The sequence below is a fragment of the Lynx rufus genome, unplaced genomic scaffold (genome assembly GCF_022079265.1).
Source record: "Lynx rufus isolate CCGP_SWC_20201006 ecotype Redwood Valley unplaced genomic scaffold, mLynRuf1.p SCAF_2, whole genome shotgun sequence".
Classification (NCBI taxonomy): domain Eukaryota; kingdom Metazoa; phylum Chordata; class Mammalia; order Carnivora; family Felidae; genus Lynx; species Lynx rufus.
Window position 1 is genome coordinate 199104902 of NW_025814834.1, and position 13358 is coordinate 199118259.

The 13358-nt window shown below is 43.0% G+C and overlaps 1 protein-coding gene across 11 annotated transcripts in view; it reads left to right on the forward strand.

Annotated features, from left to right (window-relative positions):
• The first annotated feature begins 1463 nt into the window (after positions 1-1463).
• The window catches only part of PUM1 (pumilio RNA binding family member 1), a 133654-nt gene continuing 121759 nt past the window's right edge, over positions 1464-13358 (forward strand). For 5 of the 11 annotated variants that reach the window (XM_047086016.1, XM_047086017.1, XM_047086011.1 and 2 more), the window contains exons 1-2: positions 1464-1566; positions 6480-6853. In XM_047086016.1, the coding sequence (XP_046941972.1) occupies positions 1470-1566; positions 6480-6853 (471 nt within the window). In that variant the 5' untranslated portion in view covers positions 1464-1469. Of the gene's footprint in view, positions 1640-6479; positions 6854-13358 lie in introns of all 11 variants that reach the window. The other 6 variants (XM_047086009.1, XM_047086012.1, XM_047086014.1 and 3 more) reach the window with 2 other exon arrangements.

Here is a 13358-nt window from a genome sequence, read left to right on the forward strand (position 1 = left end):
TTTCCCATTTTGTTTACAGCTGTATTGAGATATATTTCACGTACCATCAACTTCACCCATTTAAAGTATATAGTTCAGTGGGTCATTACAATCTAACCAAAACTTTTTCAACACCCGGAAAGAAACCTATACCCACTACTCTGCTACCCCTCTGCCCCCGGGCTAGGTATTTTTCTTCCCTTAAGTTTATTTATTTATTTTGAGGGAGAGAAAGAGAGAGCACAAGCAGGTGAGGGGCAGAGAGAAGGAGAGACAGAATCCCAGACAGGCTCGGTGCCATCAGCAAGAGCCCACTGTGCGGCTGGGACTCAGGAACTGTGAGATCGAGGATCAGCTGAGCTGAGATCAAGGATCAGTAGCCTAACCAACTGAGCCACCCAGGGCCCCCAGGCTAGTTAGTTATCTTTATGTGTTTATTGGCCACTAATGACTTGATGTCTGTTTACTTTGGATTACGGGTTTTTTAATTGATTAGAGACGGTCTGTATTTATCATGAAGATTAACCATCTGTTTACCATGCATATTGCAATATTTTAAAGCTATTTTCTCAACTTGTTCTACTTTGTTGGTGGCATCCCTTCCTGACGGATGTTTAAACATCTTTCACTTTTTAAAGTAATTTATTGATTTTGACTCATTAGAAACGTTTTCCCTCCTCCAATTGTAAAGCTTTCCCCGGTATCCCCTTCTGGTCTTTTGTAGTATTGTGTGGTTTGCCTAAGTTTTCAATCTATCTTGGGCTTAGTTGGAGATAGAATAACAATACCTTACCAAACGCTACTGATCGGAAAAGTCACTTTGATCAAAAGATAGTACGAGTGCTTACAACCAGGGTTGACTTTGTGTCTTCGGTTTTGGTTTCCTGTTTGCTACCGTGGTCTTGCAATTCCTTAACAATTTTGAACAAGGGGCCCGGCGCTTTCACGTTGCCCTGGACCCCTCAAACTATGCATGGGTCCAGTTTACAAGTCCCGGGCCCTGTCCTAAGAAGCGCTGGCTATCTTTAAAAGGAATAAGAAGCCACATTGTTTTACTTAATTTTCACGGCAATTCTGTTGAGTAGCTGTTCTCGTTTTCCTCTCTCTTCTCCAAATGGGGCGATGGAGGCGGGGAGATTAAATAAGGCCACAGAGCCGGGAAGCTACAGCAAAGGGGTTCGAGGCCGGCACCGGTCTAAGCCAGAGCCGGGTCGGCGTCCCTTCACCCCCGCAGGCCGGTGCAACCTGGCGGTGAAGCTGGGAGCGCGCGGGGCCGGGCGTCGCGAGCACCGCGGCCGCTCCTAGGCCGGCGCGGGACCCCGCCTTCTTCCCGCCACGGCGCGCGCGAGTGCCCGGCGCGCGCTCGTCTGGCGGGCGGGCACTCGCGCGCGCGGCGGTTGTGTTGCCTGCGAGTTTCCCAAGTTCACACAGGCCCTGGGTTGGCATGGCAACCAGGCAACCTGTTCCAGAGCCGCCTGCCTTCTCCGCACATGCCGCTGCCACCGCCGGAGCCGGGGCCAGAGCCTATCCCAGGATGCACCGCGCCAGCCCCGTCCCCAGTGGGCCGCCATGTTGTCGGAGTGAAAGGTAAGGGGGAGCGAGAGCGCCGGAGAGAGAAGATCGGGGGGCTGAAATCCATCTTCATCCTACCGCTCCGCCCGTGAGTATCCGCACCCCGCCGGCCCCAAACGCTGCTCCGGACCCCCAGCGAGCGGGTTGTCCCTTTGTATTGGTGTTTGAGAGCGGCTGTAGGGGTGAGAAGGGCTTTGGAAAAGCCGCCCGGGGCCCTGGCTGAGGCTTCTCACTCGCTGTTCCTCGTACATGTTTTGGAGTCAGCAGCAAGGCCCCTATTGTTATCAAAGGAGGGAGGGGGTGGGGAGCGGGGTCGAAGCGAGGAAAATGCCGGGGGTTTAGGCCCGGGCCGTGGGCATAGACGTGCCTGTACCTTTCTGCTGGGCCCTGTTGGAGCCTCCGAAGATTGATGTTGCCATTCGGGTTGCTTTTTTTTGATGGGTTTGCGAAGCCGCGAGTCTTCTGTGTGGCCATGAAGTGTAATTCTGGGCCACCCTGGATTTCTTCGACTTCTTGAGCTTCCGTGGCCGCGTCGAAGCAAGAGGAACAATAAATCGCTTTAGAAGCAGCCTTGGCCCCTTGTCTACAGGCGAGACCCACCATGGGGGAACTTTGCGAGCCTTAAATGTGGAGAAGTGGCGATCAGGAAGTTTCAGATCGCTTTTTAGTCTCCTGGGTGCTTGTGGCCTTTTGTCTCCGTGAGAGCTTGGGTTTTGGTGGGTTCTTCCTCTTTGAGCCTCCCAGGGTTGGCGAGTGTCTGTCTTAACTCGAAGAGGGGCTAACCCCTCGGTAGTAGGAAAACAGATACGCACTACCAGATAGTTTTAGTGCTCACAAACGTTCTTGGTAAACAGACATCGTTTGTTATCCTTGTCGTACCACTCCCACGTCAAGTGAGGAATAAGCTCCTGGAACTTTTTCCCCCCACTGTAGCACCCCCCCAACCCCCCTCCCCCCCCCCCGCGCGCGTACACACACACACACACACACACACACACACACACACACACACGAGAGAGAGAGAGAGAGAGAGAGACCCGGTGTTAGGGAAGGTTTTAGCCTCCCCATAGCTTGAAGAATTGTTATTCATTGTCTAATTGAGAGAACACTGTTTTTAGTTGTCGATAATCCAATCCGTTCACTTCCTGCTCTTCGTGGGATTAAGGATGAGAGTGGAGAGAGGGTTTTTCGGGGTTGTGTTTCTAAAGTCAGCCGCTTCTGAAACAATAGACATGTAGCTTTCGCGTTTTGTGTGTTTTATGAAAACACAAAAACCCACCAAAACAAGCCTACTCCCGAGATATGTGGCTCCCAGTGCACGTTTAGTGAACAAAATAAACATTTTGACTCGTTGCTAATTTTAACTTCATAAAACACTCGCTGGGGCTGTTGATTGTTTATTTGGACCTTGGGGAAATACTCACTGGATTTTGAACTTTGAATTAGTATTTTGCCTTAGCCACAATTGAATGCATTTTGTCCAAGGCCACATCTTTTTGAAGTTGGGTTTGAAGTTTAGTTTGGGTTTGAAATGAACTGCTTTAAAGTAAATTTATGATCACAGAATTTTTTGTTTTCAGTGTGGCAAAAAAAAAAAAAATCAACAAAAACCACCTTTTATACTACTAAGCATTTTAGTTTTTTTTTTTTTTTTAAGAAAAGGTGAGCTTTTGAGAGATCAAAACGTATTCCTTTGCTTGAAATAAAATCTATTAGGGATATTAAAAAAAGACACTTCGGTGTGAACAGTTTGAAAACTTTGGAAGAGTATAGAATCAGCACTTCTAGTTGCTTACAGTATTTTTATAATGTGCTATAACTCTAAAAGGCATCAGCAGTTTAAATGTTTTATAATATTTAAGTGACTGATTTCTTAATTTTTGTGCTGTAGTTGCCAAGATATTACACAACTACCCAAGACACATGTTAATTGCTTAGGTATTTGCTCACTTTCAAACTGTCCCTTCTGCCAGGTTTTCTCTTGTTTGAGAAACTGCCTTGCCTCATTAGGTAAAGCAGGAAGTCTTAGGGCATACAGATAGCTTTACAAAAGCCAATTGTTTTGTTTGAACTGTTTTGGAGGAACTCCTCCCCCTCCCCAACCCCTTGTTAGAACTTAGTTGTGTTTCAGAGGTAACCCTTTTTCATATGGAAATTCCTTGTTAGAGATGTATTGTGGCAAATCTTTTATTTCAGTTAAAGATTGCGTTTGCTATTTTAGGAATCCTCTTAGAGACTGGAGCTTCATTGCCTTCACTGGTGGTAACGAATTCCTGGGGTCTCAGCATGGTGACTTTAAATTTACCAAAAACTTTTCTATAATTTTATTCTGATTAAAAAAAACAACAAACAAAACACATTTGTGAGTCTTAGAGAAAGGATTTCTTCCAATTTCTAGGTGAGGAAACAGGCTCCGAGAGGTTGCTAATTTAGTGGTAAAACTTGAGTTTTGGGACTCCTGGCTTACCCTAGAATAGACTATTGGATTGATAGTCCCTTGTAGAAGAAAACTAACAGGGCAGTGACTTGGTTGATGAATGGTAACCAGACCTATTGTGGTGATCATTTTGAAATATATGTAAATATCCAGTTATTATGTCGTACACCTGGAAACTAATACAGTGCTCTGTGTCAGTAATACGTCTATAAAAAAAGTGCAGTTAATTCATTTGAAAATCAAATGGGAAGGTATTAGCCTGGTTGTCACTTTGCAATAGCCTATGGTAAACACAGCTATGATTTTCTGGTTTTGGTGCTTAAGCATGAACACAATTCTATTCAAGAAAGCACAAACTGTAGTCTAGAAAGCTAGGCTCCCCACTACCCTGGTAAAGTTCTGATGGATTAGAATTGTTAACTGAAACTAGGCATTTCCAAGTTAAGCTTTGAACAAATTACAAATTCCGTTGTGTCTCTGGCTTCAAAACATGAATTGTGAGAAGCACATGCTTTATCAGGAGGTTTAATTCTATAAAGAAATATCTTAATAGATTTTTCATAAATCTTGTAAACCTGTTTTTGAGACATTACAGTTGAGCTTGGTAGAGAGAAGGCATGTGCAGCAGTGGGACTATTAAGTTGATAGTCTTGAAATTAGACTCCAGTGACTATAGGCAGGGGTAGTCTAATAGGTTACTGATTACTTTGTGGCAATTTTTTAAGCACCCACAGTTTGACAGATGTTCTCTTTTGTGTACAAATGTAGCTTTTGGCTTTAAGAACCTAAATAGTAATGTTTCATAGTAACATTTCAGAGATTCTTTGTTCCTTCCAGGGAAGAGTTGTTGCAAGTGAGAGATATAGTATCTGTAAGGGGCTGACAAAAGTAAGCTTGAGCACAAAACAATTATTTATTTATTTATAGATTTTTTTTTTTATTAAAAAAATTTTTTTTAATGTTTATTTTTGGGAGACAGAGAGACAGGGTGGGGGAAGGGCAGAGAGAGAGGGAGACACAGAATCTGAAGCAGGGTCCAGGCTCCGAAGCTGTCCGCTCAGAGCCGGATGTGGGGCTCAAACCCACTAAGTGCGAGATCATGACCTGGGCTGAAGTTGGATGCTCAACCGACTGAGCCACCCAGGAGCCCCTATAGATTTTATTTTTTAAATTATCTCCACATCCACTGCTCGAACCTACAACCCCGAGATGAAGAGTTGCATGCTCCACAGACTGAGCCAGCCAGGTGCCCCCAAAACAGATTTAGGTTTGAGTCCCTCCTCTGCAACTCACTAGCTGAGTGGCCTTGGGCACATCCCATAACTTTTCTGTCCCTTAGTGTTTTCATTTGTAAAATAGGGCTGATATGATACTCTCTGCATTGTGTTTGCCATTCAGTTATTATTGAGGTATCTGTTTTTTTACAGTGAGATGTTCTATACTAGTAAAGTGTTTGAATTTGGTTTGGTCTCATCCTATTTTTTTTTTTTTTATTTTTTTTTTTTATTTTTTTTTATTAAATTTTTTTTTTCAACGTTTATTTATTTTTGGGACAGAGAGAGACAGAGCATGAACGGGGGAGGGGCAGAGAGAGAGGGAGACACAGAATCGGAAACAGGCTCCAGGCTCTGAGCCATCAGCCCAGAGCCTGACGCGGGGCTCGAACTCCCGGACTGCGAGATCGTGACCTGGCTGAAGTCGGACGCTCAACCGACTGCGCCACCCAGGCGCCCCTGGTCTCATCCTATTTTTAAGGGAATAATGATGTGATTACAACTGTAAATTATTGGTAAAAAATTTTGATCCCCCCCCCCCCCCCCCCCCCCGCCCCGCACCATTCAACAGCAGCTAAAATGGTTCAGGCTAAGAACATCCTGTTGCTGTGCTTGGTCAGGGGGTTCTTACTGTTTCTTCAAGGAGCATCCTATGAATATATTAAACATTTTAAAGGGTCTTTTCAAATTTTAGGCAGTCTGAGTCATTGCTAATTATATACTAGGTTTGGATTTTTGTTTGGTTTATTGGCTTTTGTTTGCTCCATTTGTAAAATGATATTTTGTAGAGCTCTTGTTCATTGAAGAAGTATCTGTCCCAGTTGGCTTATGGTGTAAATAAGGTGGGTAGAGGAGCCATTGATTGGAGTCCAATTCTATATCCTTGTGTTTGGTAGCAATGTAGGGCTTCCCTGAAGTTGCCGTATTGAACTCTGATCTCAGTACCTTGTCAGATTGCCTGCCACCAACCAACTTACGTTTATTTCCACATGTGCTCATATTCAGCAACTTATAAACAGAGGTTTCAGTTTGGCAAAATTGTGTGTGTATGTTCTAAAACATTTAGCTGCTTGGTAGAAATTGGTTGTAGATGTGGTATCGCAAAAGACATGGGGCTCCCATTTTTTTTTTATCAAAGCAAATATATTAAATTATGTACATCAAATTATGTTTTAAAAAATGCAGATTTTAAACGCTTGTAACCTCTTTGTCCTTAGGTGTTGGTGGAATGAGCGTTGCATGTGTCTTGAAGAGAAAAGCAGTGCTTTGGCAGGACTCTTTCAGCCCCCACCTGAAACATCACCCTCAAGAACCAGCTAATCCCAACATGCCTGTTGTTTTGACATCTGGAACAGGGTCGCAGGCGCAGCCACAACCAGCTGCAAATCAGGCTCTTGCAGCTGGGACGCACTCCAGCCCTGTCCCAGGATCCATAGGAGTTGCAGGCCGTTCCCAAGACGACGCTATGGTGGACTACTTCTTTCAGAGGCAGCATGGTGAGCAGCTTGGGGGAGGAGGAAGTGGTGGAGGCGGCTATAATAATAGCAAACATCGATGGCCTACTGGGGATAACATTCATGCAGAACATCAGGTAAAAAAAAGTTCACTATTTCAGCTTTGAAACTCTTTTATAATCTCTGTCCACTCAGGATATCTGCTTTCAGTGAATGTCTTTAAAAGCCTAACTGCTAATTTCATTTGGTCCCAACTTAACAGTCACTTGTTTTAAGGGATGAATGTTGTGATGTTGTCACTGGGTCATTTATCATTCTGGTGCTGAAGAGGTAACAACCAGTTCATTTAAGAAAAGACCTCAGATTTTTTGATGTACACGTTACGTTTTCGAGTACGCTTTTTTTTCAGTTCTTTTTTTCATGTTTATTTTTGAGAGAGAGAGCGTGCACGCGTGCACGAGTGGGGGAGGGGCCGAGAGAGAGGGAGACACAGAACCCGAAGCGGGCTCCAGGCTCTAAGCTGGCAGCACAGAGTCTTGTACGGGGCTTGAACACACGGACCGTGAGCCTGAGCCTAAGTCAGACGCTTAACTGACTGAGCCACCTAGGTGCCCCTCAGGTACACTTTTTAAACAAATAATATTTTTTCTCCTTTGACATATATTCTTTTTTCTTTTTAAGTTCATTTATTTCTTTTGAGAGAGAGAGAGAGAGAGCGCACAAGCCAGGGAGAGAGAGAGAAGGGGGGAGAGAGAATCCCAAGTAGCCTTCGCACTGTCAGCTCAGAGCTGGGTCTCGAACCCACGAACTGTGAGATTATGACCTGAGCAGAAATCAGGAGTCAGGGGTTTAGCCGACTGAATGACCCAGGCGTATTTGGCCTGTTGAAGGATGTGTCCATATTTTCAAAGCCTTTTCTGTTGGGCGTGGGTGACTTTTGTTTTTAAGATGTTACAGCTGAAAGTAGGAAGTTGATAACAAATTAGCTGCTCAAGTGAAATTTATTTGAAATGGAACTGGTATATTTAATGTTTTGTGTCAGAGGAGTGGTTGTGGCTTTTAGGTTTCAGCCATCTTTGTCCTCTTGTTGTAAGTGCTTGGCTTCATTTGGTGAATTTTAACATGCTTACTTTTAGTAATCCAAAACCACAGCTGGAATCACAGCGTTATTTTGCTGAGAAGAGAGTTCAGCTTGATCTAGGTTTCCTAACTTCCTGATAGTGACGAAAGGCTTAGAATGTTTTAATCAGGCTATTCTTTGAAATAGGATATAGGTTGAATTTGCAGAGGTTCATTTTGAGTACTGACTAGCAAATGGAACTTTCAGCCTTTCGCTAGGTCCCTGCTGCTTCTGTTCTGCCTTAGAAGTAAATCAGGCACAAGCACACTTGCAAATCTGAATTCTCATTGTGCTTTGCCTGACCCTTCAAAAAAGGCAGCCCATGTGCCATGGTTCTTTATCATACTAGAAATGAAGAGGTGGGATTTATCTTCTTCTTCACGAGATTTATCGAGCATGTTGATGATACGTCTCTGGTTTATTGGAACTGTCGTATATATCAGTGCTGCTTCAAAAGCACATACTATGTGTAAGTGAGGGACACTAAGAAGTCAGACACGTGGGAGCTTCTTGTGCACTTGGGACACTTTTTGTCTTTTTTTAAATTTTTTTTTTTTTTCAACGTTTATTTATTTTTGGGACAGAGAGAGACACAGCATGAACGGGGGAGGGGCAGAGAGAGAGGGAGACACAGCATCGGAAACAGGCTCCAGGCTCTGAGCCATCAGCCCAGAGCCCGACGCGGGGCTCGAACCCACGGACCGCGAGATCGTGACCTGGCTGAAGTCGGACGCTTAACCGACTGCGCCACCCAGGCGCCCCGGGACACTTTTTGTCTTTAAGGCAGTGTATTTGCTATTTGCTTGGAGTCTTGTGGGTGGGAATCAGATTTTACTCATCTCACTATCCTATTCCCTAGAATTCGGTGTATAATAAAGCTTCAGAGGAAATTTACTGATTGCGTGAGTCCTTAATTCTTTGGCTTTAAAATAAAATAGGAGTGGGGAGCCTGGGTGGCTCAGTTGGTTAAGCGTCTGACTTTGGCTCAGGTCATGATCTCGTGGTTCATGGGTTCGAGCCCCGTATCGGGCCCTCTGCTGTCGGCGTAGAGCCTGCCTCGGATCCTCTGCCCTCCTCTCTTTCTACTCTCCCCTGCTCGTTCTTTCTCTCAAATAAATAAATAAATTTTGAAATAAAATTGGAGAAAAAAGACATTGTCACAAAGAGAAGGGCTTTGAATGCCAATGCTAAGATTTAGTTCAGTAGGCTGCAGGGTTTTTGAGTGTGTATGTATGGAGTGGTGTTTGGGAAGATTGAGTTGGCAGTGAGAGATGGGAGTGGGTAAGGGTTGAGACTAATTGGACAGCTACTCTCACAGCCCTGGTGTGAGCAATGGTCAAGAACGTATGGGACTGAGAAATACAGAGTTTGGTGACTGAATTAGAAATCTTAGGTCTGTGGGAAAATGAAGTAATAGAGGAAAAGGAATAGAGACAGTATCTGGTTTGGGGACAAGATAATTAAATTTGGTAATACACCTGTTGAGTTTGAGATGTAGGCAGCTGTACATGTGGGGAGACCAAAGTAGGGGGTGTTTGGTTTGGATGGTATCTGTGTAGGGGGCAAAAGTGAAAGGACTGTAATCTTTCCTTTATTTGGCTAAACACTGTTTAGAAATCATAAACGTTGGTTTTAAAAATCTCTATTATAGATCTTATGTTGGCTTTCCTAATGATAGTCCATTGGGTAAAAGCTTAAAGGAGAATCAAGGTGCTTGCCTGTCTTGTGTAGTTGGGAAAATCAAACTCTGGGTTAGTTTTTGGCAAAACTCTAAGATCTAAAAATCTGGCTGTGCTGTGCAAGTCAGCAAGCGTTTATTGAAGGCTTAGTCTGGGCTGTGTCTTATGCTAGGCCTTATCATAAGGAATCATATCTGATTGAGCAGTTTTATCCAGGTCGTTTAGCAAACTAGAGTTAACATTGAACGGCAAAACCTGTTCCATACCCTGGGGACCTAAACCAGTGAACCAGCTTGGAATTGGCATTCGTCACAACACAATTCTGTTGGGCCAGACACATGATACAGCGAACAGCGTCGGAGAAACTCAGGGTAGTTGCTGTGTTGTGGCTGTGGGCCGCACACAGATTACCTCTTCTGCAGTCATCATAGTGTATTGTAATTTACTAGTTTTGGTGTTGATCTCATCTGTTGGTCTGAACTATGCCAGGGCAAAGACTGTTGTGTTTTTCATGCTGCTTTGCCTGGCGGTGTCTGTAATTTTTGTGTTGATGGTTATGAGGACGAGAAGTTCTTCAGATTTGTACTAGGGTAAAACAGTAGATCTTAGAGCGCGGCTATCCTGCTGGGAAACACCGGGTAACAGGTGAGGCAGAGTGCAGGGTAATTGAAGAGCGGGGGGGGGGGGGGGGGGGGGGGGGGCTTATCTTTAGGTGGAGAATCACTGCCGTCATCAGCCAGTGTTACTGATTGGAGGAATAAAAAGGTGTTTGATCTGTCAGGTGGGAACCACTGATGGTGATAGAAACATTTACTGAGCATTTACATTATAGGCCCTGGACCATATATTATTTCCTGTAGTTACTCCTCAGGACAGTCCCATGGGGGAGGTAGTATTCTTTCTGAGAGATGAGAAACTGAAACTTAGTTACCAGGTAAACTCCGATTTTGAAATCAGGTCTTTGTTATTCCAGTTCCCATGCTCAGTCTATATTTCTGCCTCTCCCCGGGAAGAGTTCCAGCCTTAAAAACTAGACCAAACCAAACAAAGTGATTGCAACAAAGTAGCACATTCTGAGGTCAGAGAATTAAAAGCCATGATTTTGCTTGAATTCTAGAGATGATAAACTTGATAAGGAGAGGAGTACAAATAATGTTGACATTTCTCCTAGAATTGAAAGAGTCCTTTTTTTCCACAGGAACGGTAATGCTAAAGTCTATTTTTTTTTTCAGATTTGTTTTTATTACATGTGTATTCTAAGTAGTAATTGTGGGAAACTTACCTATATTGAGACAGAATGACTTGTCAGCACATTCTGCCATAACCCTGGGCTATTATTACCGTTTGGTGGGCCTGTTTCATTAGCCTTTTTTTTTTTTAAAGGCCTTTTGGCAAAATGGAACAACATTTAAGATCAGATTGGCAGAATGCTTTTATCAAAGTGAGTTGGTGAAGTAAAAGAATATCACAGGCTATGATGCCAGTCAGTAGTGTTGGAGGGAAGGAAACTATTGTGCCAGGTACTTTATGGCCATTTCTCTCATTATTACTTGCATTTATGAACAGTCAGGTTTTTTCACTTAAAAAAAACCTTTCTCTTTCCTTTTGAAGTTAGGATTTTCTTGCCTGATGTAGAAATTCTCATAGTGTCTGAGTTTTCCCTTTTTTAAAAAAATTTTTTTTTTTTAACGTTTATTTATTTTTGAGACAGAGAGACAGAGCATGAACGGGGGAGGGTCAGAGAGAGAGGGAGACACAGAACTGGAAGCAGGCTCCAGGCTCTGAGCCATCAGCCCAGAGCCCGACGTGGGGCTCGAACTCACGGTCCGTGAGATCGTGACTTGAGCTGAAGTCGGACGCTCAACCGACTGAGCCACCCAGGCACCCCTGAGTTTTCCTTTCTTTTAATGATGAGCTCTGTAAGCTGTGCCTAAATATGTATGTGACTTTTTTTTAATATGCAAGTTTTATTTTCTAAGTATAAACCTTAACATAATCAGCATGAAGTTCTTTAAAGGCTTAAACAACAGCTTGAGAACATGTGTTGAGGTAATATGCACTACTTAAAAAAATTTTTTTTAATGTTTATTTATTTTTGAGAGAGAGAGTGTGAGTGGGGGAGAGGCAGAGAGAGAGAGAGAGAGAGAGAGAGAGAGAGAGACACACACACAGACAGACACAGAATGTGAAGAGGCTCCAGGCACTGAGCTGTCAGCACAGAGCCTGATGTGGGGCTCGAATTCACCAACTGCGAGATCATGACCTGAGCTGAAGTCGGACGCTTAACTGACTGAGCCATCCAGGCGCCCCTATGCACTACTTTAAAAATCTTGAAAACTTTATTTAAAATGTAAAGTAATTGAATTTTAAATATTTTAAAATTTGCTTAAAATAAAATAATTTAAATTTAAAAATTAAAATGTTTAAATTAAATCTTTGAATAAATATTTAAAATTAGGTGAAACTTAGACACCATAAAAATAATTTTGAGGTGAGGAATGTGTTTAGATTTGTGTGTTTATTTTAAAAAGTTGTAGTGTGCAAACTCTTTATGGTTTATCTTTCTACCTTAAGAATACAAACATATTGTCACTTATTTTAATACTTAAAATTACTATATCTGGCATAGTTAGAAACTTCAGACACCCTTCTCCCCCATTTATGGGTCAAATTGAGGTCGTTGGAGGAGAGTGAGGTTAAGAAATCTCATGAATTTTGTTTTTTGGCCTGTTAAACTTAACCACAGCAAACAAGACAATGGATGTGGATCAAGGTATTATAAAATACTAGAAAGCACATTTTTCTTTTTTTTTTTTTTAAATTTTTTTTTTTCAACGTTTATTTATTTTTGGGACAGAGAGAGACAGAGCATGAATGGGGGAGGGGCAGAGAGAGAGGGAGACACAGAATCGGAAACAGGCTCCAGGCTCTGAGCCATCAGCCCAGAGCCCAACGCGGGGCTCGAACTCACGGACCGCGAGATCGTGACCTGGCTAAGTCGGACGCTTAACCGACTGCGCCACCCAGGCGCCCCGAGAAAGCACATTTTTCTATGTGAGTAAATAATATTTTTAAAAAATGTTGCCTACAAAAAATTTGTGTTTTTTAACAGTGATTTTTATAACCGAAGAACTTTTATTTTGAATAGTATTAAAAGTTTCATCATGTAAAACCCAAGGTCAAGTCTTTGACTTGTGATTGTTTTATTCTCTTATTGTGAAATCTGTTTTCTCTGTAAACTGCTGTGAGATAAAGTGGGTGATGAAATAGCAAAAAAAATTTTAGGGTTGACCAATTGAACTGTGTGGCCTCTGAACTAGATTTTAAGGAACAGAGGTGGGGAGTTCTACTTTGGGTGAAAAGAAATTGAGAGGATGGGGCACCTGGGTGGCTCAGTCAGTTAAGCCTCCTACTTTGGCTCAGGTCATGATCTCATAGTTCGTGAGTTTAAGCCCTGTGTTGGGCTCTGTGCTGACAGCTCAGAGCCTGGAGCCTGCTTCAGATTCTGTGTCTCTGTCTCTCTGTGCCCCTCCCCTGTCCATTTTCTCTCTCTCTCTCTCTCTCTCTCTCTCTCTCTCTCAAAAATAAATAAACTTACAAGATTTTAAGAAATTTAGAGGACAACTCAACAGATCCTTTTCACTTTTGCTAGTAGTCTTTTGGCACTAGGATATATCAGTATCCACCATAGATTGACAGTTAGTCGGTGGGAGATAATTCTAGATAGCCTGGCAGAATTCAATGGGTGAACCCTCTCTTTGACTCTGTATCTCTGTTTTCTTTCACTTGGTGTTGTCATCTTCTGTTGGTATCTTGACACTTACCCTTGATATGTCTGTCCAT